Source organism: Vanellus vanellus (genome assembly GCF_965231255.1).
Source record: "Vanellus vanellus genome assembly, chromosome: 16".
Lineage (NCBI taxonomy): Eukaryota > Metazoa > Chordata > Aves > Charadriiformes > Charadriidae > Vanellus > Vanellus vanellus.
In genome coordinates, this window is record NC_138921.1 from 6305217 (window position 1) to 6332925 (window position 27709).

A 27709-nucleotide genomic window follows, 5' to 3' on the forward strand; every position below is an offset into this window, starting at 1 on the left:
CACAGGCAAGGGGAAGGCACAGAGCCTGCGGCACTGCCCAGCAGTGGCCAACACGGCCCAAAGGAGAGCTGGGGCACAGGGCAGAGCAGGGTTTCGCTAAAGGAAACAAAGGCTTTGGCGAGAGTTTGTGCTTGTTCCTTCACGAGGTAGAAGGACCTCCAGGAAACAAGCCGTCTGCAGATCAGAATTAAAGCGACGTTATTTTCTGCATTTCAGAGTACTCACCTTCAAGTTGGTCAAGCCCTTCTGCAAAGCCAGGGCTGTCCACCCTCTTCCCTCCAACCAAGTACTCCTGGTTACACGTGTGTCTCAGACTCTGTTCACCTACCTGTTTGTTACTCAAGTTTCAAAATTTCTAGTTGAAGAGACCTCCTGAGAAAGCGCAGGGACCCAGTCAGCCATGGTACCCGTCTCCAAGCACTGAGAGCTAAAAAAATCCAACATTGTAAGCCAATAAACTGAAACCAGGACAGAGGCTTTGATCCATTTTATTAACCAGATAATGTGTAGCCCCCCTAGCCTGATACACAAACTTGTGTTTGGTATTATAGTCCTGACAGATTTTGCAAACATAGATATGTTTATTTTGCACAGGGAACAACTAACTTCAAATGGTAATTAGAAGGAATATTTTCAACTATCTTGAGACCTGAAGTCATAAACAAATAATCAGAATGACAAAGGAGCGCAGAAGCACCCTTCAGCCTTGCTTCCCATGGACCTCTATGTCCCAAGGGTGTGCTCCCAAATCCTCTGAGCTCCCTCTGCAACCTGACCGAGTCACAAAGTGGAAAGGAAACTGATAAATGTTTTCATTATCAGTGGAAGGCAGAGATAACATTATACATAAAAAGTACCGTGCTTCTGTTTTTATAAAATGCAATGTGTATTCCAGTTATAAAGCACACGGGGCCTGAAAAACCAAAACACTTCCCCTCTGGGACAGTGAGCTGAAAACACCGTCCACAGCACACAGCAAGCTGCTGTATCGCCCCAAAACTCCCTGAAACAGCAGGGTGAGGAAAAGTATTTTGAACAGCAGGGTGAATGACAGGAATTAAAGCTGGCAGTAGCAGAACCTTCAAAATATTTTCCTGTGGCACAGTGCAATTCTTCACAAGCGACTCCTTCCTCTACACACTGCCATCAGCACACAAGCATTCAGCCGGGAAGATCTTGTGGACAAGTAACACTTGGCAGGAGCAGCCACCGAGGACAGCAATGGTAGAGCAGAGCACAACATCTGACAAGAGCCTTAAATAAACAATGATATAAAAGCATAACCCCCCTTCCCAATAATCACCTCTCTTTTCAGAAAGGGCTTTCGGGGAGCTTGAAAAGAGAATTTGACTCCCAGGTGTTCTTAGCCAGCCTGGGACCCTTCTGCTGCCACACAGAAACAGAAAGAACGATATTTCTGCTATGCAAAGTATGAGGAAATCTGGATGAACTCAAGAACCTCTCTGGTCCTTATATAAGCCAAATATGTTCTGGAATTAAACTTTCTGCTGCTACAAGAGAGCTTTTTCTAGGCCCACATATGGCCATCACCAGAATGCAATGTCTCAGCCGCAGCCACGGGGAGAGCCTTTGGGCTACGAGACCGGCTTGAGACAAAGACCTTGAACTATTTTAGTAGAATCAGTACAGCTGATTGCCCCAGTCTTGAGCTTTGTGTGTACAGGATGCAAAGACAAAAGTGAATCATGCAAGCGAAGGTGCAGGGCTACACAGATTTGATCATAAGAGGAAACAAGTAGATGGAGCTGGTCATCTCCGGGTTGCCTTCATCATTGCTTTGTTCCAACCGGCCGCTCCAGGAATCACAGGAACGTCATGACTGTTCTGTTCTTGCCGATCTGCCAGGGCTCCAGTGGGTAAAAGCGGATGACAATCCTTTTTGGGTATAAAAGCAAACATGCAGTGGACAGGAAACATTATTATTTTAAGATTAAATATTATCCCTGCCCAGTTTGCAACAAGATAGAAAATCTGCACTAAGCTCTCACTGGCTCACACTCCGCAGGATTAATCTGACAGAAACAAAGATAAGCTGTGTACAGGCAGGGTACAAACAGGTGCCAGACTTCAGCCACACAAACTGAAAAGCAGACTGAATTTCAACACTTTATATTTCATGATACGTGACTGTTTCCGAAGGACCCAAGCAGCTCATAATCTTGTCAGGTATTTACCCTGACAGCACCCAAGAGGCAGGGAATGCTATGACTCTCCTTGGGGAGATGGGGAAGAGGGGCAGAGAGGGACATGGCTTACCTTCCGGGACAGCCTTGTTCCAGCATATGGCACGGTGACCAGACTGCGATGCTTTACCACTTCCCACCGGGTTTTCCACCAATTACACCAACTGGAACCACTCATCTTTAGAGAACAGTATTTCCCAGACTGTTCAACGAGTGCAAACCACTCCACGGTGTTACCTGGACCTAACTGCAGGTCTGGGACTCAGCATCCGAGAGCACTTAATGTTTGCAATCTAGTCTTGGATCTTTATTAGACCTGAACCTCATGGAGGACCTGGAAACCTACATCATCATCATCACCACGTTGAACACCCCCTCGTACTTTCGCTGTGTTTCATATAGTCACACACCACATAAACCCCACAGAAGCGGCGCTCTCCCTCTCCAGGCCCCAGGAGCAGGCAGGCACGCTGTCCTTGCCCGTCGGGGCGACAGAGCCCCCCGGGCCGGTCCCGCACTCGCCGCTCGGTGCCCCGGCGGAGCCCCCGGGCCGGTCCCGCACTCGCCGCTCGGTGCCCCGGCGGAGCCCCCGGGCCGGTCCCGCACTCACCGCTCGGTGCCGAGGCCCAGCTGCGCCGTCAGGAAGTCGAAGAAGCGGGCGCTGTGCCGCTGGTTCTGCTCCGCCGAGCCCACCACGCCGATGGAGGAGACGAGCAGCTGGGCGCAGGGCTCGGCCGAGCCCGACACCACCATGGGCAGCCCGCTCCGCACCGTCACGTTCACCCGCTGCCGGCACAGCCACCGTCAGTCACCGCCACCGCCACCGCCGCCCCGGCCCCGGCGGCCCCGGCCTCCCCCCCGGCCCCGCTCACCTCCGCCGGTTTGCCCAAGATGTCGGCGGCGGCGGCGCACAGCTCCTGCGCCAGCCCCGCCGGCAGCCGCCCCGCCGGCAGGTTGGTCTCCAGCTCCACGAACGGCATGGCTCGCCCTGCCCGGCCCTGCGCAGCGCGGCCCCGCACCGCCTCCGCCTCCGCCCGGCCCCCGCTCCGCCCCCGGAGCCGCCCGCCGGCGGGAGGCAGCGGCCGCGGCCTTGCGCCGTCCCCGCAGCTCCCGGGACGGCAGCGCCGAGGGCACCTGCCCCTTCCAGCCGCCCCTCGCCCCCCGCCAGGCCCAGGCAGCGCTTTGGCTTTTCTCTGCTCTACCCCAGTTGCATCAGTTGGCTCTCGGGCCTTTGGCTTCTAACCCTGTGCATTGCTGGGATGTGTGTTGGAGACTGTGAGAGCGAAAAAAATCGCATCTCACTCACAGAAGGGTAAAATGAGTTTTGTGACAACGCTCCTCGCTGCCGGCGGGGAGACATTTGTGGTCGCCACATGCCCACACCTGACTGTGCAGGGAGGGTTAAGAATGGAAGAACAGCAGTCTCTCAGAATGACCAGCACTCCAGCACAAGCAGAGAGGTTTATTGGTTTATCCAATATATATATAATTACCAAACTAGCTTCTGCAATCAGGACTTTGAGCTCCAAAATTGATAAAAGTGACTGCAGCAGGCTGGCTGACAGGGACACTCTAATCTACAGATCAGAGGTGTCTAATCTAGAGATCAGAGGTTTCCCAGAAACTGAGCTACTGTCCAGTGAGCGTTACATGTGCTCATTTACAGCCAAAGGTGATGAACCCGCTAGATTAAAAGGTCATCTTGTTTAAGGCACAGCACTGTTGTGAAAATTGGCCCTGTATGATGTGATTTTTTGGTTTTCTATGGTCCTAAACAATCCTAATGAAAACTGATGGAATTGCTCATTTTTTTGCTGGGGGAATTGCTTGGCCTTCACCGCTACTAATGAAGACAATACTGGCACAAGGAGCAGTGTGTATAAACCAGCCAGCTATAAGGCTGGAAGCAGATTTCTAGGAGAGAGATTGTGAAGAGAGAGACCCAACCGGAGAGGGGCCAGGGCACGGCAGCCCGGCAAGGGGTGGCTGCTTGCGGTGGTAAGCAGTAATACACACAGTCCCTTCAAATCCAGGAAAGCAGCAGAAGAAATAACCCAGGAAAACTGTTAGATTCCAGGGTAAATTTACAGAAAGATAAAATCCTGCGAATAGAAGAGATTATCCCAGGTTTGTCACCGAAACAAAGGCAGTGGGGGTAGTCAGCCACCTTGCAAAGCCTGGGTGAGAGCCCACCACTGCCCGATTGCTGGGAGTCATTGCCTCCAAGTAAGATGCCATTTAGGATCCATTTTTCTATTTGTCTCCCATTCCTTCAAGTACTAAAAATCTCTTCTAATTCCAAGGCACAAAAACCTCACCTGACAAGAAGCCAGCACATCAGAAGGCTGCAAAAGGAAAAGATTCAAGTATCAGATGTCTGCAATTACAACAGGACATGGGGCTGTCACAAACATCTTTAATGATACGCATTGTCCTTCGCTCTTGATGGTTCACCACGTGAATGGCAGATTGTTCGTGGCCTCCCAGAGTTTTTAAACTAAAGACATTTGTTCTATTGTTTCTGTCTTGGAGCGGGTGATTAAAATGCTTGTAGGGAGATGAACATACAACCAAGAAAGGCCAGCACAGCAGCAAGTGCTCTCAAACATGCTCAGCCTTTGGAAAATCATGGTAGTTTTTTCCCCTCCTGCAGAAGTTCGCATGTGTCATCATCCACTTAGCAATTCCACTCTCAAAATTATAAAAAAAAATCAACCACTTCCCATTTAAAATTTAACTCAGTTGTGGACAACATTTTGTGAATAAAGCATCAATAAAACCATATTATTCAGCTACTGTTTGGCAAGAAAAGAAAGGAAGGGTGGGAATAAACATGTGCCTGTTTCTAGTATTTTTGGTTCATGAGAAGAGAAGGCCTTCAGTCAGGTCTCTTGTCTTTATAGATAACATGATCACAAAACAAAATTTCCTACTAATGCAAGTTGAAGTATACAACGGAAATACAGGGAATTTAAAGATCTCCCTAGGCTCTGGATGAAATCAGTAGTATCCAGAACTGAAACCTTAATGAACAACATCACCAGAACACATCAGGTTTTACCAGCAGAAATGTCACTAGCCAAGACATGGTAGTACTGAAAAGAGGAGAAGCTACTTGATCAGCGAGAGAAGCCATTCCTAAATTATTTACTCATTTTGTCTTATTCCTTACAGGAAGTGTTCTTGGGCAAGGATTTCAGGGCAAGGTTCAAGGGCAACAATTACTTATGAACGGAAATATGCCGAGATATATATTCCACCAGTTTCTGCATCCTTTGCAATTTGCTGTTTTCAACTGAAGAAACTAGAAATGGTTGGATTCTCTCAGTTTTACCTCGTAAATTGTGCTGCAGTTACAAAAGGGTTTTGTATTTGAGCTACAGCTAACCAGAAATAAACACAGCCAAGAAAAAGAGCCCAAAAGCTCCAAAACAACTGTCTGCCCTTTTATTGTGATGCATATGTTGCTCAATGACACAAAATCTCTCTTATTACTTCAGCTGCACAGGGTGACTTATTTGGTGAACTTCCATCCAAAACAGTCTCAGAAGAGCACATCCAGATTTATTCCCCCTCTGCATTTTCTAGGAGAAATGTGGATTGCTATTACAGTATTACTGCAGAAAAGAAAGCAATTTGATTGCTGTTATATTTCAAGAAATCACTGTGGATGTATTCTTTCAGTGTATTCCCTATATGATATCAACAGAGTATGTTAGGTAGGCAATTATTCGAAGGCTGTGGTCACCCTCAGCTGTTTGAAGTCGCTTGGTCTTTACTGCACGAATCTCCAAGAACAGCCCCTGCCACGTGTACCAGTAGACCGAGCACCAACAAAATCCAGGCTTTCAGAAATGAAGAGTAGTGATTAAACTGAAGAATTACGAAGATTCACAGTTGTAGATGAATATGAAGAAACTTCTCACAGGAATCTAAAGGCACATAGAGGAAGTGTGGAATGTACATGGACAGCCAAGCAAGAAGCCTCAGCAATAAGAAACTTTTAAAAAAGATTCAATGTCTTTTTTCACTTTTATGACTGCCTGTAGTTTTGTGCTTTTCTTGTCTGTGCAGACCTGTGTTGGGAAGGTGAGGATCAGGCACGCTTTGCAGTGCTTGCCACTTGAGAAGGAACCGCAAATGTTAAAGACACATGAAAATAACGCTGATCCAATACAGCTCTCTAATATTCCCAGTTTGCAGGCTGGCTCAAACTTCGTCAGGAAATACCACTTGTGTCTCTACCATCTCTGAGACTGACACTGAAATAAAACCCAGATGCACATGTTAAGTGACTTGTAGGGCCTCAGCCTTTTGTATAAATTTAATGTTTCAGGTCTTAAACCCTCCCCAGCTTCCACCCCCAAAGATACAGGAAAGGCCTGCAGGGGCTGGGGGGACACGCTCTGCAATTTCCATGTTAGAATTACAGTGCTCTTTCCAGTTACGTGTAGAACTGGATGTCAGAGAAGAAGTTAAAAAAAAAAAATAGGGCAGGAAAAATGGTAAAATAGGTTAATTCATTTCAACATCTTCATCAACACAGGTGCCAGGTGCTCCTTCAGCTGTGGATCAATTTGAATGTTGCTCAGTTCTTTGATATTGAGGATCATCTCATGGGCTTGGAAGAAAAGCTCTTTTCCCACAGCATCCTCCACCCGCCTGCGCCACTCCATCAGCCTTGGTCTGTCTTCAAAGATGTCGCAACCAACTCCAACAGGCTGCAGAAAAGAGGAGAGAGCAACAGTGAGGCACTGGGCAGTCACTTCTTCACCCAGACAACAGGCACCAAAAGTGTACCTGCAGGTACAGCGAGAGGAAAAAAAATGAAGAGCTTATAGAGGAGCACTACGAAGGAGGGAAATCTCCTCTGGTCGGGTGTATCTATCTAGGGGACACAGAAGCCAGCCTATATTTTAAAGGGCATTTACAAGTCAATTCCTGAGTGCCCACACAGCTGTTACGAGCAGCAGAGGTGACTATCACTTATTGTGAGTGAATTTCAGCTACAGCATTGAAGATGTGGTGGGCTGACAGTTCCAGGGACAACTGCACGGTCCACAGTATGGAGTGCTGTATTATATGGCAAAATCACAGCACAAACCACTAAGTGTTTAATTGAACTGATGTCTTAGTTGACATAATCTACCCCCCATCTACTTTCTGCCTGTGCCACTTTCTGAACACAATGCTGGAGAGAAGCAGAACTGCTATTTTTCAGTCCCTGGGGTACAGAACTGGGAGAAAGAATCACTTCTGGGCTGCAGAATCCAGGCCCTGACGGTCTGGCAGAGAACAACCAGTTTGTAACAGACTTAGTTTGATTGCCTCTATCTGAGATTCAGTCTTGCATCTTCCAGATGTGGCATGGGCAAGTACCATCTGAAGAAGAATATTATTGTATGATAAAAATATTCCTATATCATTTTCTTATTTCATCAGATGTGTGTGCTATTGCTTCTCACATATATATTACCTCCTTCTCTAGAGGTTAAGAATAAAGTCACAGCAAAGGAAGAAGGAGAAGAAGTATTGTTAGAGAAGAGAAACAAAAGAGATCTGTTGCAGCTAGCTCTTTTTTTTTTTTTTTTTAACTGGTTTTCTGAACCCACTCCCATATTCTCCTCATTGTCTTACGCCAGTTCTGTTGAGATATGCCCTCACTCCTCTTTCTAGTGAAGTGTTACCACATGCTGCACCCTCCCTGCCCAGCAGCAGCTGGCTTCCCTTGTGCTGAGAATTCCTTACCACACTCCAGCACTCACTTGCATCAGCTCCACAATGGCCACGAGATCCGCCAGAGAGATCTCACTCCCAATGATAAAAGCCTTGTCCTGCAGAAACCTCTCCTCAAATTGCTTCAGGGAAGTGGAAAGCCCCTCCATAACCTCCTGGAGCTTCTCCGATGGCAGTGGCTGCCCTGTGAAGAGGGGAATCAGCACCTGAGGAGAGAAGGGACTTAAGAGTACAGCTGGCCATCTTCTCGTGCATCTGGTGGTAGTCACTCAAGTTACACCCCATGATCAGGAAATGATCCCATGATCATCAGTGATCCTGCAGCAAAGCCTCAGGAGGGGATCATGCTAGAGCTTTGTGGACTGCTGCAGTTCCAAGTAGTTCACGGACAAAGAGCACACAGGCTGTTCTAAGCGGCTGATCTGCCATGACAGTAACCTCCACCTTAGTGAGCAGCAACATGCAGAACAAAATCAAGGATTCATCTTGTTTTGTGCCTGGCAGTTGTGCCCTCCCACTCCACTTTGGTGAGGTACAAGAGAGAAACAGACAACAGCTCCAGAGAAGACAAATCTCTGCCACAGTCACCCCTGCTACGCCCTCCGTTTCAACAACCTGCCAAGATGGGTCAGCAGGCGGCCTGTCCACCAGCCACCACTGCTGTCCACCCTCTGGTGTCACTGGGTGCTGGAGGCAGGCAGGGAGGCAGGCAGGCAGGCAGGCAGGCAGGCAGCTGCCTGTCTGGCAGCGTGATAGAAAGGAGGGCATGGTGGTGGCTGTGGCAGGGAGCGTAGGAGGGACTGGAATGCGTCAACACTGGCTGGAGAGGCAGGAAACAGCTTCCTCTGCCTGACAGCAGCCGGCAAGGCTGGGAGTGGGTAAGCACCAGCCTTTCTGTGGCCTCCCAAGCGTCATTCTTTAAACCACTAGATGTTTTTCCAGAGCAATCATATAAATGTGGTCCTTGTCTCCATGGACTTGCTGGCACAGGGGGTGGTTGCCTTTCTGTAAGATTTGTCACTATTCAGAGGTGCACGCACTGTCAAAGTCTGCAGGATTTCACAACTATGCTGCCTCCACCTGCCACAGCTAAAGAAATATAGTTTATTTAGAGAAGCAAAATTAAAGATACAAATTTCTATTAGTGGGAGTGGACTGAATTTCTACTTACTGCTAGTATATTCAACTATTCAAGTTGGGATTGCTTAATCCAAGCCAGGATTTTTGCCAAATACATGTGGAATCTATTTAATCAGAGAATTCATGGCCAGTTCTCTTCCTAAGTGGTTCCAATTATGCATGATGGGATCTCCGGGTATAATCACTTGAAACAGCATCTTCTTCCTTTTCTGTATCTCTGTCTTCTCCCACATCAAGCTCATATGCCTTCTGTTACATGATGGCTTTTATACGTTTCCCTATTTTCAACTATTCTGAGGACCTGTTCTGTATCTGGGTTATCTAATCATCAGCCGCAAAGAGTTGGATTTCTTTCCCTTGGAGCACTGCAATTGCAGCCTGCAGAGACTGGAAGAAACTGCTTTTTGTACGAATCTGACTCATAATTTAATTGCTTCTCTGTGCTCTCTAGCCAAAAATTCAAATGCAAATAAATCAAAAAGCTAAATGAGTCCTGATATGTTTTGTTAGGCACAAACAAGGGCAAACTTCACACAGGAGGAGAGAAGTTCTTACCTGTTTATTGGCAACTCTGATTTAATCTGAAATTCCATACCACAGCTATACTTGCAGGGCTATATTTGCACCGGGGCCTCTCTAAGGACAGTTGCGTTAACTGGTGAGTTGGCTGAAAGTAGGTATCCAGCAAAATCATCTGATACTAAATGATTTTCTGCCTCAGGGTTTCTGTTAATTTTGCCTAAATGTAAATTCACCTGACCACACTGTATAAAGAAATTCTGCCATTTTCTCTGTGTCTTTATTCTCTCTGTCCCTGAGCGCATTTCAGAGAAGTACCTAAGTGTGTTGGAAGCAGAAGGCTCCTTCTGGATTTCCACCCTGATGGGGCTGCAGGGACTTGTTGTATGAAGAATGCAAGCCTTTCTGTTTCCAGCAGCAAAGCACACGCTCGCCAAAGAAGCAAAACTTCTGCCTACGTGCACACTCTGCACAGCTGTGCAGCGAGGGGGAGGCCCTTGGAGGCAATACCCAATCTGTTATATATTCGGTTCACAAATCCAGGCTATGGAAGTCTGTTGGGCTTTGAGACCTTCTGTACCAGACCTACTTTAAGGAAAAAAAACAAAATGACCAAAGCTGCTTTTGCCAGATCCTGACGTCGAGCAATTAGGAAGAGCTCCCTCTCTGACAGCTCCTCTCAGCTAGGAATGGCCAAGGTTTGTTATTTCAGCGTGACAAACTCTCCCTGAATTGGGGCTGTTCAAATACTCAATATTCTGCCAGGAAAACATCACTTTACTCGCATTTTAATATTCAATCTCCTTACCTTGATCCACATGGTCTTAGGAGCATTAGCCCGGATGTTAGCATGATGCCATGACAGGTATTCATCTACCTGGGCCCGTTTTTGTATGTCTGATGGGTACCAGTGGTCGGGAGTGTTGTACTTTCGACTCAGATACAGCAGAATGGCAGTGCTGCTCAGACATTAACAAGATACAAGAAAGGGGTCAGGGAGTTATGATACAGAATGCTTTCACCTAAATTCCCTCTCCGGCCCCTTCTGAACTTGTCGCTTCCACTAAAAAGCATCCAGATCAGGATTTCCGGTGGAGTCTAGGGACCAGATATAAGCCTCTAATTCATGTTGACATCAGAGATGGCATTTAATCACCTTAGTTTCCATGAAAATTTTAACTTGCTGGAAAATCACAGCACTGTTCTATGGTGCAGAGTACTGCTGGACAGTACCAGGGTAAACAAACGATAAACCTCCATAATCATCTATCAGCAATGTTAACCCCACTTGTTCCTCAAATGTTCTGATTCATCTCTCTGCGACCTGTGCATGTTTATGCGCTTGTGTACTAAATGAAACTAACGGGTTATGTTGCCTTTTCATCCGATCTGTCTCTGCCCTGCAGCTTCCATTGAAGTCAGTGGAAGTCCCAGCAAAGAGAGCCTACAGAATCTTTTTGTGTTTGTCCAGATGTTTATACTTTCACTAATTGGCATGAGAAGTCAGATGGAAAAATATCTTAGTCATCTGCAACAATGTGTAGGCTGTTACTACAAAAAGAGATGCCACAGAAAATCCTGTGCTGACAAAAGAGAATAAAATGCAGACCCTCCTACCACGCTGATACTACTATAGTTTGATTATTTCAGTATTGTGACACCATTAGCCAGTCTCCATATTAATCTTACAGTGTAAAAACCTAAATTTTACCTCTGTCAGTGTTCACTTTGCCTTTATGACTAATTCAGATAAACAGATTTTTTTTCCTAGGGTAAAAGGGATTTTTATAAGCTTTAAACATTTCCCAGAAATGTTTATAATCCCACTTTGAAGTAAGTGCATTCAGAGTAAGATCAAGAACTTAAGTGAGCTGATTTGTTTACATTCTGAAAGACAATTCAAACAGAGCAAATGAGGTTATACTATTAAAAATAAGCAACATGTTCATGAATTCTGTGACCCCTAATTATTCAGCGGGAATGACATCTCCTAAATGCTGCACAGATTACTGGTACCCAAAGAAGTCTAAGGACTGAGTTCTTACCATTCTGCTAGGGTGAAGTCTCCGTCCTTTAGTGCTGGTACTTTCTTCAAGAGGCTGACTTTGCCCGCCCCTTCACTATTTGATGGCCCTAAGAACAGGAACAGACAAGTCAGAGGTTAAAAGTGTACCTGCCAGTGAATGATAAATACCTGTAGCCAACTGGACAATCAGTGAACTGTGTTAGGTTTTCCCTATACGGACATATTTCACAGTTAAAAGGTAATGAAATTCAAGAGTCAGTGTAAAAGCTATCTGCAGAGGGCTGTTGGCTCAGGCCTGGCATGTGGCATGGTGCAGTTCACACTTCTATACAGGAATTCAGTTGCTTGACTCAGGTACCAGCAATACTTACAAAACTTGCTGAAAAATCACTCCACAGGAGGTATTTAGATACCACGCTGAAGGTGCCGGTATTCAGAACACTATTGCAGATAACCAGGAGCAGCTAACTGACTTGAGAACAGTGTGTCCTGTGGCTTTGGAGACTGGCAGGGAAAAGCCAGAACTTAGGGTGAAGACAACTGAGCAGCTAAAAAATACTTAATATTTGCCAAGGAAGCAGGGTCTGGAAAAGTTGAGTTTGCATGCAGAGCATCCTAAGGAGGGCAGATGGTTGCTACTCCTGCTCCTGTTCCCACAGGCAACACCAAAACAAAGTCATTTTCCAGCAGTTTGTAAATGTGGCTGACCAGCTAGGATGGAGTCATGACGGAAAGCAACTGGAAAGCCTTGTACCCACAGAGATCGCTGCAGTGGCTAATTAATCAAAGAGAACCCGGCTGGCTTTTAGACACACGGGGCAAAATCTTTTTTCCTGTTTATTTGTCTCTGAAGAGCAGAGGGAATTGAGCATTTACAAAGAAAGCAAATGCTGTCAACGGAGCTGATCCCTCAGCAGACACACAGCTGAGGATGTTTCCAGAGTTTTTGCTGGGATGGGAAAACCATGAATGCCAGCAATACAAAAGCAGGCTCATGAAATAATTCATTCTGCCACAGCAGACATTTGCTAGGGGCTGGGAAGCTCAAACAGCTCTACCCTGCATTACTCCTGGCTCTGTGTTACTCCTGCCTCTGCATGCAAACCCACCGCTGTCAGGAAAATGAAGGAGGAAGACACTATCCCATACCAGTTCAAACTCCACAGTCCCTTGGTGTCTGAAGGCATTAACAGCTGACTATCTAATCAGGTTTTCAGTTTCCCACTGCAGGCCCTGGACTTGCCAGTCAGCAGTTAAATGCCAGGGAACTGTACAAAAGTCCAGGAATGCCTACATAAGAAAAGGTGTGAGGAGTTTGTTTGCTTTGCCCGTTTTAAGTGCTCTCTAGAAGGAGACATGACATTTAGGGTGCAAATCCTGATCAAATCAGCATGACCAGCAGGAGCTCTTGTACAAAAATCCCTTTGCTACAAAAAAATAAGGACCATTAACTAACAGACAGTGATCTACATCCCCAAGAACTACTTGCCCCCATTCAGGAGGTAGTGGCAGTGTCTGCTTTACTGGACAAACATGCAGCAGGAAATAGTCTCCACGAAATAAAACCAGCCTTTGGAATATCAAGTTTACTTGCAGTTGGCTTTGGGAAGGGGTGGGAGAAAGGAAGGTTGCTGCATTACACATTACAGACTACTTTCCCAATATTGATTTCACATGAGACAAATCAATCAGAGCAAACATTACCACTCTGTTCTCCTTTCTAGCTGACTAGTCTCTACCTTGTTTCTTCGAGAAGTGTTTTTTTAAATTCCAGTGTAAGTTGCTTCATCAGAGACTAAGGTTCACATCCGCCTGCTGTCTGAGGGGATTCAAACCCACATCTCCCATCTCACCGGGAAATGTCTCTGGCTGCCTGCGGTGATGATGGCCTCCAGCTTAGCTGGGTAAGAGTGCCCACGTGCACAGCAGAACCAGGCAGCATTGTCAGGAGAGGTAGGAAGCAAGGGCTTCTTAAGCCTAATAACTGAGAAACTTTAAAATAAAAATCCCTGAAAATCAAGCGAGCAGGCAAAGTACAAGTACAAGGTGCCTTATGTCCACGACTTATATCATAAAAACAGTGAGGCAAATTTGTGTAAATGTACTGTCATGCAAGGAGTTGCTCTGGGAAGGTGCTTGTTCCTGTGCTTTTAGAAGGGCTCCAAAGGCCAGTGGTCATTACACCCCCAGCTCTGGTGAGATCTGTAGAGTTCAGGTGGTCTTTGGAAAAACACAGCAGAAAGTTGCAAGTCAGTAACACAACTAATGAGCAGTCAATTCTCACACCTAGCTGTCCGGTTGTTCTGCTGTCCATGTTTATTATCCAAGGTAGCGGGCAGCTGAGCAACAGGGTATGAGAAGTAAGCAGTGGGTGAGGGCAGACTGAATCAGATTTCAGCCTGCTTTCATCGTGCAGCGGTCCTAGCAGGAATACTGAATGTATTAGTCCCCTGATGGGACTAATGTGTCATTACAACAGGTTGTACAGTAGGTCAGTGTCCGTTACACAGCTTGCACCGCAGCCCAGAGATAGTACCTTATTTGCTTTGGCTCCTACAGGGTATTTGTGTACAGACATAAAAGACCTGTGCCAAGACTCTGCCACTCACCTGCAAACTGGTAAAAGCCTTGGTGTGACCACTAACTCCAGGTTGCTTCATCAAGACCAATTGTTTATTGTATTGAAATAGAGACCAATATTTGCATTCGCTGTTTAGCACAGTTTAAGCTTGTGGCTCTCTTCCAGCAAGCAGAGCTGCCCTTTATATTTAGAGGTATTAGGTGGCCCGTCTTTATCATTCCTGTGCTGTTGACTTGACTTACAGTGCTGTTTAACATCAGTTGCATCTGGTGCAATTAGTCCTTGCTGTCCTCCAAGGATATATATACACACTCGCACTGTGTGTATTGCTGGGCTTTGAGGAATAATTTTAATAAGCAGAGTATACGCTGTCAAAAAGCAGGGCAGGCTGCACACAGGAAGAATTCTTAAGCATAAGTCATAGTGCAGGGAAGGAGATTTACTGGTGGGTAAAAAGAGCAGTGGACAAGATTTTATGGAAGTAGAAAGGAAAAAAAAAATAGTCTATTTGCCAATCACATCCTTGCCTAATTATCTCTGCAGCCAAGGATTTCCAAGTACCTTGCCTTAGGCAAAAAAAAAAAAAAAAAAAAAAAGAAACAATTTACTAGGAAAATGCAATATCTAACTGGGCAATAGTCATCTTACACAGTTGGACAAGACTGAACAGCTGAGTGTTTCTGCTAAGTACACTGTTCCCAGAGCACTCCTCGGCTGTCACTGTGACTAATTTGCTAGAAATGGCCAGAGGAACATTCCTTGGGGATCCACAAAAATAGATGCAGCACAGCTACGAGACTGCCCTGGGAATAAGAGCTGCATGGTCAAACCATTGGATTCAGGCCCCTTGGTGGAGCACGTATTTAAAATCGCTCAGGTTACCCCAGGAGCCTCTCCTGCCCTCCCAACGGGACAAGCAGAGCTTCCAGGGGCCGGGAGCGGACTCGGCTCTGGAGTGCAAGTCTGGGCGGGCTTCACCCTCCCCAGGCAGGATGGGACCCTGTCTTGAGAGGCCACCACGGATACGCCTCCTCTGGGCTCCGCACCTCCGCAGCCCTCTCACAAACGGGTCATCTCCCGCCTCCGCTAACTCCAGCGTTCTGCTGCTTTCCGAGTTCAAGCGGTTCCTCCTTCGGCTGCGACCGAATGTCCCCAAACATGGACTGGCGGTGCCTCAGCAGGGAGAGAACCCTCCACCGAGCTGCCATCTCCCCTGAGCCGGGACGGGCCACACTGAAGCTGGCGATGGGAACGGTCCCAACCGCCCCAGTGAGTCACCAGTTCCCAGAGAAGCAGCAGCCCCGGACAGGGGGCGGTGGGATGCTGCTCAGCGAGCCCGTGGCCGGGCTCCTGCTCCTGCTCCTCCACGGAGGAGGCCAAGGTGCTCCTCTGGGGGGCCATGACAGCAGCACTCTCCCCCCTCCCCCCCCCCCCGGGCTGCGCCATCCGGGACCGGAGCGACGGGCCCCTCTGCCCCGCGGGGCCCTGCCAGCGCCCGGGGGCTCCGCCCGCCCCGGCCCCCGCCACCCTCGCCCGGGGGTCGCCTCACAGCGCCGGGTGCTGCCACCGCCACCCCCCGCTCCCCGCCCACGGGGCCGCCGCCAGCCACGGGAACGGGCCCGGCCTTGACAGGACGGACGCCCGGGGCGGGGGGAGCCGGTGCCCGCTGGGGGGATGGACGGGACAGACGCCCTCCCCTCAGCGCCCCTCACCTGCGCGGGGCTGCTCCGCGCCGCTCCCCGCCGCCGGCTTCTTCCCCAGCACCGAGTCTGCCAAGAGCCAAGAGAGGGGGGCTGAGACCGCGGGCCCCGGCGGGCTACGGCCCGCCCCGGCCCCGCCGCCCGCCGCCCGCCACCCCCCTCTGCGGGGCAGCGGAGCGGCGGCGGGCGGGCGGCTGTGCCCGTCCCACCTTTGAAGAGCTCCACGTGCTTGAACTCGAAGGGGATGTTGTTGCTCCGGGCGAAGATGTAGATGGAGCGGCAGGGCTGCGAGAGCAGGTCCAGGTACAGCTCCAGCCCCATCCTGCTGCCGCCCGCCCCGGCCCGGCCTGACCCGGCCCGCGGGGAGGCTGCCGCGGCTCTGTCGCCGGCCGCCCGGAGCCGCCCCGCACGGGCAGGCGGGGGCCGAGCCGTAGGCGGGCGGGAGGTGCCCTCCCCCGGGCGGCGGCGCTGAGGGGAGGTGGCTCCGGCCTCCCCTGGTGCGAGGGGCTGGGGGGGGGGCCGCGCCTCGGGGCTAAAGGCTCTTTCGGGCCGAGGAGGGCAGAGTGCCGGAGCACAGGGGCAGGGCCTTCCCCGCAGCGGCTGGAGCCCGGGGGGGACACACACACACACACAGGGTTCCCCATCCCACAAGGCCGGTCAGGCCCTGCTGCCATGGCACTGCGCCTGTAGGCCTGCTTCAGGAGCAGAAGGTAACATGCCAGTAATGGTAATTTACAAGTAATGGTAATTTACAAGTAATGGTAAATTACGAGTAATGGTAATTTACAAGTAATGGTAAATTACCAGCCTCAAAAGAGAGGTTGGCACTACGCTGAGGGAGCAGGAGCTGTCACTCCCATCCTCAGCCTCGGCTGACGCCGCAGGGGCTCGGCAGCTGGCTCTCCCACAGCATCCCAACCGCGGCTCTCACATGGTAAACGGTTGTTTTTGTAACGCATCCCTGCAAGGACGTATCACGCCACAAACAGGGTCCTTGTGTGACATCTCTAAGCCAGCACTGATCTCGCATCGCTGGATCTCAGTGTGGTTTTCAGTTCAGAAGGTAATGCTTTGGTCACGTAGTCTGCCCAGCGCTGCGAGTGACGCCCTGAGCAGCAGTGAAGCATGGAGGGCTTCTCTGCCTGCATTACCTCTGCATACTCACAGTCAAATTACTTTCCTGTCTCCCTGGTGTTTGTCATTTCAGATTTCCATGGAAGTGGAGAAGAACTAAAGGAGCTCAGACTGAATTCAAGCCCTTGGATGGAGCCTGCAGTGTCTCCCAGCTGTGTGATTCGAGGAAGGTGACATGTCTGAGCACAGGGACTTCTGGGACTCTGGAAGATAGAGCAGCCGAGCCACTCAGTGCAAAGTCACCCCCAGTCAAACCCACCTCGGCTCAGCTGACACCTTTTTATCAGTGCTGTGCCAGAGAGCTTGTACGTCACGCACAGATCCTTGGAAAGAGCCACAGGAACCTCAGGGGGAGGGAACTGGAGGATCAGTTGCTCTTTTACTTGTGAAAGGATCCTGACAAAGGGTGGCGAAAAGGTTTGGATACCGAGCTGGGAGCTCGTTGACTGGACAAATTACAAACTGGAACACTTTCAGGTGCTTCATTTTATATCACCTTGCCAAGACTTCAGCTCTGAGAACCCCTTAGGAATGGGGATTATTGTTAGACTGGTCAGTCTGCCAGAGTCTGGTGAACAAGCTGCATCTCAACGTGAAGTATTGAGTTCGCTGCACCACGCACCTATTTTCAGAGTCATTGTTCAAATTTAGAACTGCACAATAAGATTTTTTCAGCTTCTTGGCCAGAACGGGGGAAGGGTCTGTGTACGCACACGCTGCAGTACAGCTTACCCTCTAGAGCACCTGCACGCTACACCAACACACCAAAGATGAAGGCTCGTAGAGTATTGTGGCAGGTGCTTGAGTTCATGTCAAACTACTTAAGTGCAAAGGAATCTTAAATGCTAAGGGAGTGGGGAAAAGGAGCGTGAATGTGGCTCTGCGCAGGTAATAGCCTGAGAAGTCTTTGTACTTCAAAATGGTTGCATGCCCCTGCTCTGAGATATCACTGAGAATTGTTCATCGATCTCAGCAGCGGGTAGCAAGGTTACCACTATGGGTTCGCTTTGCTCCTTCATTTGTGGTTCAATTGATCCATTAGTCCTATCTGGACTTCAAAGATCTTTTCATGTACCTCCTGGAAATGTTCCTTCCTTAAGTTCTTCTCCAATTTGCTGCCTGAACTGCACAGCCCACACAACCAAAGAGAGATTTTTATCTGGTCATGTTATATGGCATTTGATTGTATTATTCCTGGCTCTAGGCTAGTGCTTCTAGCACTGTATTTTCATTTGGCTCCATTACTTCAAAGGCTGTTTTTCCTCCCTGTGCTTTGTCTATCATCTTTTTGGAAAAAGGAACAACACAGAAAAAATGCAGTTAAGTTTTGCAGTTTATTTCTTAATCATTTAGAAAAGGTCTTAGGATGTGTATCTGTTTTTTAAACATTCCTCCCATTTTGTGTATCCCAGTTTCATTCTACTCTAGAAATCATAGGCTCTCACCTATCTCCAAATAACCTCTGGCAAAAGTTGAGGCAATTGAACCAGAACAGCACATTAAACTGTCACTGGATGTGTAACCCCTCTCCATATTCAGGTGAAGGGGAGTTGACGCTGAGCAGACCTTGCACTGAGGTGGGCAATACTCTTGCACAACCTGTTGGGTTTTGGCAGGCAGCTCTTGGGGCTTTCAATCTAGGAGCTGGAACCAGCCAAGGTCAAATGACACAAATGAGCAAAATGGGGGAGGTGGAAGGACAGCAAAAAGCAAAGTACAAGGATGAGATGCCTTATCTCCACAATTTAGGGCAAAAAAACCAAGCAAGGCAGATTTATCTGTTGTACAACTCTATTGCCATCCAGGGAGTTACTCTGGGGAGACCCTTTGTCCTGCATGCATAGAAGGGTCCAAAACGCCACTGGTCGCTGCACCCACAGCTTCAGTGGGAGAGTGAACCTACAGTTCAGATGGGCTTAGAGCAGAGAAGGCTACGGCAAAAACAATTTAAAATGTCTTCCTGTCACCACAACCGTGCTGGAGCGAGGTGGTAGCTGATCTGTGTGTTTATCCTCTGTGACACTGGCAGCGGAGGAGCACCAGACAATGAGCTCTGAACATAGTTCTAACTTGTTTCTGAAGGCAGCCATCCTTGCAAGAGCACACAACGGGTGACGTTTAAGGAACTCGTGCCTTATTCAAACAAGCAGAAAATTGGCTCAAGACTGTCTTACAAGGAGCTCTTGTGCTGCAAGTATCATAAATAAGAAAAAAAAAATGCTTTATTTGCTTTGGCTTGCGCAATGGTTTTGCACGCACAGCAGCCTGGCCCTGAGATTCTGCAGGGAGATGTGTATCAAGAAGGGCTCTGCTACCAAGCCCAGTTTGAGGTCTGTCAAGATTAGCACTCTATAGATTAGGCTCTTGGTTTTGATAGTTTCTCTGCTCTGCTTCTACTCGAACAGAAGTTGCGTGAGGAATTTATTGTGCTGGTAGGAGGAGGTTTGCTCTCTACAAAAAAGAGAGAAGTCGGAGGTCAGGAATCTGGAAGTTAGGCAAAGTACAAACATGTCAACAGGAGAGCGTGCAGCAAGGTTGGGAAGTTACGGTGAGGTGGCAAAGAAGGACCGGTTTTATTCCAGCGGTACGTGGAAGCCCAGCTGGTGGCTATGGTAAGCTGCAGGTTACAGAGGGAAGGAAGTGGTTGGCAGTACAGCGTAAACAGCCCATTTTCTTTAGGCTGAGCGCTGCAGGCAAGCTTCTAGAGCAGGGCAGCAGTGCAGCACCTACAGGGGCTGCTGCTCAGGCACCAATCATGCAAGCACTCTCAGGGCGAGAAGAAAGCTGCCCTCACCAGCTTTGCTGGCTGGAGTGCAATAAACTTACCAATAAAAAAAAAAACGGGTAAGAAGACAAATATCCCTGCCTGTGTCAGTGCTGAAACTGAAAGAGTTTTGGGGCAAATCTGCTTTTTCAGCGCTGACATGTAGGATTTCCTGCAGGTTGGAAGAGCGGAAAGTAAAAGGGACCGGCCTGCTTGGCTGCTTTAGCTCAGCCCAGAGGGACGTGCATTGCAAGCTGTGGTTCATGGTGCCCTTTTGAACAAAAAGGGCAAGTTTACTCAGGAAACAAATACAGAAGAGTCAGCTGGCTCACTCCCCAAAACCAGTAGGTCCAGCTGAAAGGAGACTGGTTTCAGCAGCAGCTACTTTCACCTTTTCCAAGCACTGCAATAACTTGACTTGCATTAAGATGACTGACATCTCGCACCCAGTGTACCATGCAGCCATCTCTGTGGATGGTGTAAGGAGCCAGCACAGACAAACGGACTTCCACACACAACCAGAGCTTAACAAGGAGGGAAAAAACAGTTCTGCAAACTGGAACCCTCCTCATGGCTCACCCCTGGAAATGGAAGGTCACAGGGACAGGAGAGGACAGGAAGGCAGGAGGGGTACAAAGGCACCCAGAGGAGAGGCTGTGAAGGATGCTGCGCAGGTGTGGAGGATGAATCAGTGGCTGCTTCCTTCCAAATCCTGATTACAAATCCAAACAGAGCTACAACACGTGGCAAAGTGTAACCATTAACTTTACTGGAGAATCTGATGTGACAGAAGAGTAGTGGAACATTAACTGTAGTTGAGGCATTACTCAGCTCATAAACCGTGCACACCGCTCACCCTGGGGCTGGCCGGCACAGCTCCCTCCACCACCAGTGCTGGACCAGCCATGGCAGCACACGTCACTGGAGAGAGCCTGGCTCAAACGGCTTCCATCAAACTGACAAAGCTGCTCGAGGGAAAGGACGAGAGCACTGATATGGTTTGCAGAGGGAGACCATGTGATTGGCAGCAGCTTCACCCAGAAAAGCAGCTTTTCTCAGCTGTGCAGGCTGTTCTTTGTAAAGTATAGCACGAGGCTGAGGATTTTTATTCATGGGACTAACCCTGTCCTTCCCAGAAGCTGAACGCCTCGCTTGGCTACCTGCACAGCCTCCCTGCTCCTAGGCACTGTCTCCCTTTGCTCCCACAGGTGACACAGCAACCTCTAGTGGCCAGGTGCCCTAAGAGAGCCCTGACAGGGTCCCCACCAAAGGCTGAGTCCTGACTTGACTCTCTACTAAAGAGCAAAAGTCTTCCAGCTCAGCTCGTTGCAAAGTGAAAGCCATTTTCAGTGATTTTTCCATGTTTCGGACAGATCTACTCTGCCTCAGGAAACCTTTGCCCCTTCTATAGTGCCGTGACCTGGAAAACTCAAAACAGGGATGGAAAGGGCCCTTCTGACAGACCCCAGTTCCCACCGAATCATCTCTGCCTCAAGCAGATCCAGTGGTGTTGAAGCGAGACAGAAAAGCCTTTAGGGCTACAGCTCACATACCTGTAGTGGACAAGAGGGGAAAGCAGCTCTCTGCAGTCTGTTTAAGATGTAGTTTTCTTCCCTTATAAATTGCAGAAAGGCTGCGTTTGACGTGCGCTTTGTGGAATGGTGTTTCTGTATGATTTTTAGAAGAAATGCTGAAATACTACAAAAAGCCCGCACAAAATAATCCATTTTACTTAGAGTACACCCCCCTAATTCTGGCTGGCCTGCTTTAGGAGCTGGTGCTTGAAATGCTCCAGCAGTTCAGGTGCGATTTTATCAGCGGTCAAGTTCTTGGCGTTCAAAATCCCTTCATGGGCTTCCTGGAAGAGCTGCTTCCCCACCGCTTCTTCCACCCGCCTGCGCCACTCTGCTAACTTCGGCCTCTCCTCAAAGAGGTTGTAGCCAGCACCTACAGGCTGCAGAGAGAGAGCAAGAGAACCCGGGCGTGAGTCAAACCACGCATTTGCCAGTGATGGGGCCAGACCGAAGCACGGATATGCGTTTGGCTCAAGGCAGCAGCCAGCCGTCACACTGGGTGGAGTTCATCTCTGGTTCTCAGCTAGCAGGAAGCGAGTGGTGTCATCCTCAGCAGCTGCCGTCCCCTGGGACATGCAGCGAAAAAGCACTGCCATGGCTAACCCAGGAACTGCCTAATGCAGAACACAGCGGTCCATGTACACCAACACATCTCTTCCAAATATCTGTACTTTCTCTGCCTAGTTTGCAATTTATCTTTTTTTCCTGAGGAATTTTGTCCATACTTCTATAGACAGAACTGTCTCAGAGTAGATGTTCCCTAGCAAACTCAATTATGGTCCAAGTCAAAAAGGAACAAGATTTAACTCCACTAAGGAGTTAACTGCAAAGAGAAAGATCTGCCATTAAGGAGGTGGTGGTGCAGCAGTCGCACCTGCACCTCGGCCTGACCTGCCCTCAACCCAGCTTGCATATCCAACAGCGCTGAGGCTGATGCTCACCTGCATGAGCTCCACCAGTGCTACAAGGTCTGCCAGGGAGATCTCGCTGCCTGCGATGAAGGGCTTGTCCTGCAAGAACTTCTCCTCAAACTGCTTCAGGACAACGTTCAGCTCTTCAGTAACACCTTCCAGTTTCTCTGGAGAAAGTGGCTGGCCTGTGAGGAGAGGCAGCAGCACCTGGTAGGGAGAAGAAACAAGTTGCCTTTTACATATTCCCCTCCGAACTTAGTCCACACCCTCCCACTGCCTTCTTCTAAGGATCCCTCACCAGCCATGCACGAGAACAACTGGTATTGCTAATCTTCTTTGGCAGATTAACATTAATGTCAATCATTAATTCCTGCCTGTCCTTGTCTCCTCCCTAGAAAGTCTGAAATTTCAACCGCAATGAGTCTCCTCTCAAGGGAAGGCTGCATCATCTGCAGCAACTGCATTTTGTTTTCCAGTGGGAGGTTCGTTCTTTCCATGAAGCTGGGCAGGAGGCAGTGAGCTGTGCCTGGCGTTAGCTGCTCACCCAGGACGAGTTTGCTCTGGATCTCAGTGCACACAGAGCTGTGGCTGCAGCATGAACTACTTGGGCCACTTCAGTTAGGTCTGGCTGAGCAGCCAAGTCAATTCCAGATCTAGTTTTTTTCCTGTCACCTGGCTTGTACATTGGCTTAGAAGGGCCCTACGCAAAGGAGGTTCTTCCTGGGCCATTGTGCTCACAGCTCTTAGCACTTAGTTTTCAGTATATAATGGTCTTACCTTAGTTAAGAACAGCTTGCTCCCCTTCCCGCGAATGTTGACGTGCTGCCATGACAGGTACTCATCAACCCTTGCCCTTTTCTGCAGGTCAGATGGGTACCAGTGATCAGGAGTCTTGAATTTCCGGGCCAGGTACAGGAGGATTGCAATGCTGCCCAGAGAGTGAGGCAGACCAGTGAGCTGATCAGGAGATTAAAGCACCTCATCCTTTCTTCTTCCCCCAAATTCTGCACTGCTGCATCAGCAGCAATACAAACCTGATCTGAGTCAGGCAGAAGTGCAGGAGACACAACTGCCAGCGAGGCACAGCACGTCAGAGAGTTTGTGCTGGCTTGAGTGGCTGCTTGTGGACAGCTATTACCTGATACATCAGCCCAGCGAGACAGACGTGGCCTGCTGGTACAGTTACCCCATCAACATTTCTGAGCAAATATGAGCCACAGAATGAGTTTATCCCAAATCTGAGCTTTGTATCGCCTGGCCTGCGTCAGACATACCGCACTGAACTACAGCCCTCAGCTGAAGGCAGAGAGCAGCAGGACGCATGGACAGGTATTTTGGCTTAGAAACATTGCCTACATGCAAGCTAGCTCCAAGCAGCAGCTCACAGATTTGTCCACAATCAATGCTGTTTGAGTTGCTTATATGAGAAAGCTTCTCTTGAAACATGGGTTTATTTTATGTACAAGTGGGATAGATAGGAAGGAGGCAAACAACTACCTGGGCTGGAGTCTCCACAGAGACCGAACAGTGCACGGGCCGAATCCAAACAGTAGATAAACAATACTGCAGAAGGGGTTTGAGCTTATTTGAGCCTCACCTCTCTGCTAAGGTGAAAGAACCATCCTTTAGCGCAGGCACCTTCATCAGGACGTTCACCTTTCGGAACTCCTCTGTCCTGTGCTGCCCTGAGGAGGGAAATGAGAAGTTCTACTTGGCAGTGATGCTCAGGACCTGTCTGCAAACACCTAAGGAGTCTTTGGGACCACCTGGCCTCAAGTTCCTGGTTTTGACTGTACAAATACAGTGTTGTTTAAGTTTATAAGTAATCAAAAAGTGCTGCAGGGTGAATATGGGGTTTGCCATGTGATGTCACCTTATGTGCTTTTTGCCTGCATACCAGAACCACCCGTCAACAAAAGTCAGAATGGTTAAGAGTCCTTTCATACCAACAGCGCTTGTCAACTCAGGGCTCTATCAGCTCTAAGTTTGTGCCTGGAGGTACCTGTGCTGTACAAACGCAGAGTGAACATCGAGCTCCTGGGAGGAAAGAGATCTCAGTATCAGAAACATGAAAACATGAACCACAAGGACAGTGAGAAAGCAAGGGTTTTTTTTTTTTTTCTGGAAGATAATGTAATTTATAGTCCACTCTCTTTTTAGGCCCCAGATGAGAATAGATTTTTGTGATTCCATATAAAGCCATGGGAACTTCATTACAGATCTATCAATCAGGTCTTTATGTGGGTTTTGTATATTCTTTATCAGAGCAAATACAGATTTGAGTTTGCTTTTAAACTATCTTTCACCCGTGCCTCCCCCCCAAAAGCTAGGCAGGAGGAACCTGACAGGAGAAGCTGCTTTGTTCATCTGAGGCCCCAGTGTGCTCCATTATGTTTGAACCCAGTCCCAGGAGCCTTGTTTTACGCGACTCGGTTGTGCCAGCCTTTTCCAGCCCCTGGCTTCAGTCATATGTGTGTACCTCTGTATTCAGGTTTCTCTAACATCTAACCCTGTGCCATATGAGGAACGACTGAGGGATCTGGGGTTGTTTAGCCTGGAGAAGAGGAGGCTGAGGGGAGACCTTATCACCCTCTACAACTACCTGAAAGGAGGTTTTAGAGAGATGGGAGCTGACCTCTTCTCCCTGGCGACAAGTGATAGGACAAGAGGAAATGGGTTCAAGTTATGTCAGGGCAGGTTTAGATTGGATATTAGGAAGCATTTTTTCACTGAAAGGGTTATTAAACATTGGAATAAGCTGCCCAGAGAGGTGGTGGATTCACCATCCCTGGAGGTGTTTAAGAAAAGGGTAGATGAGGTGCTTAGGGACATGGTTTAGGAGTGGTGGTGCTTTTATCAGGGTAGGTTAATGGTTGGACTTGATGATCTTAAAGGTCCCTTCCAACCTCACTGATTCTATGATTCTATGTCCCTATGTGAGTCACTTGAGAATCTCTGTGCCAGAGGAGATGCTCTGGAAGTGCAGTTTTCCCAGTACTCGGCAAACCTGATTTATGACTATTCCCCTGTCACTTGGCTCACAGCCTGTCTCCCCCACGCCCTTTCAAAAAGACACTGGGATTTCCTACACATGGCGTGCAGATTCCAGGTCCTCTGGTATCCCTGCAGTGTCATGTGATTTCTATCCGTTCTCACTCTTTCCACCCATTTCCTTGAGACCGCCCTTACGGGGGTGGGAAAGAGCTTTTCTGAGGGCACGTGTTTAACCCACCAGCTCAGATCTGAGTATATGTTTCCTCACCTGGTCCTTACATACCATGCAGTGATGGGTCCTTGGACCATGTCCCTGACTGAGTGCTCATTCGGGGGCCGGTGTGCCCATGCCCATCTGCCAAGCAGCTGGATGCTGAGCTAACCCAGCCACAGGTACCAGGAGTGCTTCCCCACGGTGTGGGAGGTGAGCACACACTGCAGGCATGGCACGCACCTCTGGCATTCCCATAAGCCAAATTACTCATCTTAAATCCACTGACCAAAAGCAAATGCTGATCCACGGGGCACAGATCACTGGGAAACTGTGATTTAATTCACTTTCCTTCCTCACAGTTCCCTGAAACCTGTATTTCAGTTGTTCCATTCTCCTCAATGCTCCCATTGCTTGCCTGCCACTCTCCTCTCCTTTGCACCAGGGTCTCACCACACCAGTTTATTTACTGGGAAAGAAGGGGAGGACACGAGATGAGCCTGCCCCCAGCTACAAAAACAGCAAAGTTTTTTTCCTACTGAGAGAGGTCAGAAGAAAGCCGCAGTAAGGTGCAATCAATGCACAGCCATGGTGTGCAGGGGAACACCCAGAGACTAAACCACAACACACCTGAGTTTTCTTTGAGTCACAGGCTGAAGCCTCTTTTGTTCCTTTATCAATTTCAGCCCCAGGAGCCTTCTCATCTTTCATTGTTTTTAAGCATTACTTACCGAGGCGTTTTTATGCCCAATACATTACCTTAACTTCAAAACCAGCAGAGCTCTGGAAAGGCTGAAGGAGAGCTTTTACCAGCTTCAGTTACAAAGTAAGTTACAGATCTTTGGGCATCCTTTGTTGAAAAAACATGATACCTCTTGGGCAGGCTCCTACCAATTATCAGTTGGTTTGAATACAAATTAACCAACTTCCCTTCTTCATTTCTCAGCGTTCAGATCCCTGGTGGCTGCACTGCCTCACTCCACTGCCTTCACTGCCTTCGCAAGCCTGTCCTCAACCCTCTCAAAATAACTTGACCCCCAAAGGGGTGGCTGGCTGTCATGCCCACCTGTACATGGAGGGACATCAGTGGGCTCTGGGCATGAGGATCCTTCCCAAGGGGCTGTTAACCTCTCCTAAGAGGAGGAGAAAAGCTGCTCTGCAGCAACTGCTGCTGCGTGCCGGAGCACAGAGTTTTCAAAGGAAGTTGAACTTAAGAGCAGTAACCGCACACCTCAGCTGTCCTCGCCCATACACGAACGTCCCATCTCTTGTTGCTTTTTGTTTCTCGTCTAAACAGATCTAGCACATCCTGAGCACTTCTATTCAGAAAAGCGGTCCTTTTTACAGAGACCCGTTTTCTGCTCGGGTGGGGCCCACATTAGAGACATCACACACCTCTGCAGGGCCGTATTTGCTGCAGAGGGGCGCAGGCACCGAGACTGCTACTTAAAAATCCGGGTGTCTTAAGAGAATTAGGTCCTGTTTTCGTCTTGACATCAGAGCCCTCTGCAGCCGGAGGGCCACCCCACCCTCTCGCACCGACGGGGACGATTGAGTAACGCGGTCCCACCCGCGGCGCTGCTCTGCCGGGGGGCGGCCGGTGAGCAGAAGTTTGCCCGGGGGCGGCGAGGGGAGCCCGGGGTCCCGGCGGGGCTTGGGGCGCTGCGGGGGGCGGGCGGGAACAGCCGGGCTCACCCAGGGACCGGGGGAGACCGCGGAAGACACCCCTCCTCCCCCCCCCGGCCCCGCCCCCCCCCGGCGCCGCTCACCCTTCATCAGCTCCACGTGCTTGAACTCGAAGGGGATGTTGTTGCTCCGGGCGAAGATGTAGAGCGCCCGGCAGGGCTGCGAGAGCAGGTCCAGGTACAGCTCCAGCCCCATCCTGCCGCCGCCCGTCCCGACCCGTTCCGTCCCGACGGCCCCGTGCTCCCGGGAGGGGCGGAGCCGGTCCCTCCCCCGGGGGCGGAGCGTGGCAGCCCCGCCCCGCCCCGTTACCGGCCGCGGGTGTTTGCCCGAGGGACCCCGGGGAAGAGCAGGATGGCCCCGGGCCCGGGGTACAGGGGCGGGCGGAGCTGCGCCCGGTGGTGCCGAAGGGCAGGGTCGGCGGCAGTTTTCCGGGGCGAGGTTCCAACCGGGCTCTGCCACCCCATGGTTGAACCGGGGCTCGTCTTAATAACTGCCCCGAATAGCTTAACGATACGGAAAACCAAAAGCT

General features: G+C 49.3%; 3 protein-coding genes across 4 annotated transcripts; all 3 read right to left on the reverse strand.

Moving 5' to 3' along the window:
* Positions 1 to 472: 472 nt before the first annotated feature.
* On the reverse strand, positions 473 to 3206 carry DDT (D-dopachrome tautomerase). The gene is made up of 3 exons (XM_082491465.1): positions 3077 to 3206; positions 2815 to 2990; positions 473 to 1896 (listed from the first exon to the last, which is right to left on the reverse strand). The coding sequence occupies exons 1-3, from the start codon at positions 3182 to 3184 to the stop codon at positions 1824 to 1826; spliced, it is 357 nt and encodes a 118-aa protein (XP_082347591.1). The 5' UTR covers positions 3185 to 3206; the 3' UTR covers positions 473 to 1823.
* A 2423-nt stretch (positions 3207 to 5629) lies between these two features.
* On the reverse strand, positions 5630 to 16285 carry LOC309678713 (glutathione S-transferase theta-1). Of its 2 annotated transcripts, XM_082491846.1 has the most exons (6): positions 16116 to 16285; positions 15919 to 15975; positions 11645 to 11732; positions 10408 to 10558; positions 7970 to 8146; positions 5630 to 6925 (listed from the first exon to the last, which is right to left on the reverse strand). In XM_082491846.1, exons 1-6 carry the CDS (start codon positions 16225 to 16227, stop codon positions 6725 to 6727), a joined length of 786 nt encoding a protein of 261 aa, XP_082347972.1. In that variant the 5' UTR covers positions 16228 to 16285; the 3' UTR covers positions 5630 to 6724. The 2 variants fall into 2 exon arrangements, with proteins under 2 accessions (XP_082347972.1, XP_082347973.1); XM_082491847.1 differs by lacking the exon at positions 15919 to 15975.
* Positions 16286 to 21511: 5226 nt separating this feature from the next.
* On the reverse strand, positions 21512 to 27412 carry GSTT2B (glutathione S-transferase theta 2B). Its single transcript, XM_082491848.1, has 5 exons — positions 27264 to 27412; positions 23887 to 23974; positions 23067 to 23217; positions 22320 to 22496; positions 21512 to 21758 (listed from the first exon to the last, which is right to left on the reverse strand). Exons 1-5 carry the CDS (start codon positions 27373 to 27375, stop codon positions 21552 to 21554), a joined length of 735 nt encoding a protein of 244 aa, XP_082347974.1. The 5' UTR covers positions 27376 to 27412; the 3' UTR covers positions 21512 to 21551.
* Positions 27413 to 27709: the final 297 nt, after the last annotated feature.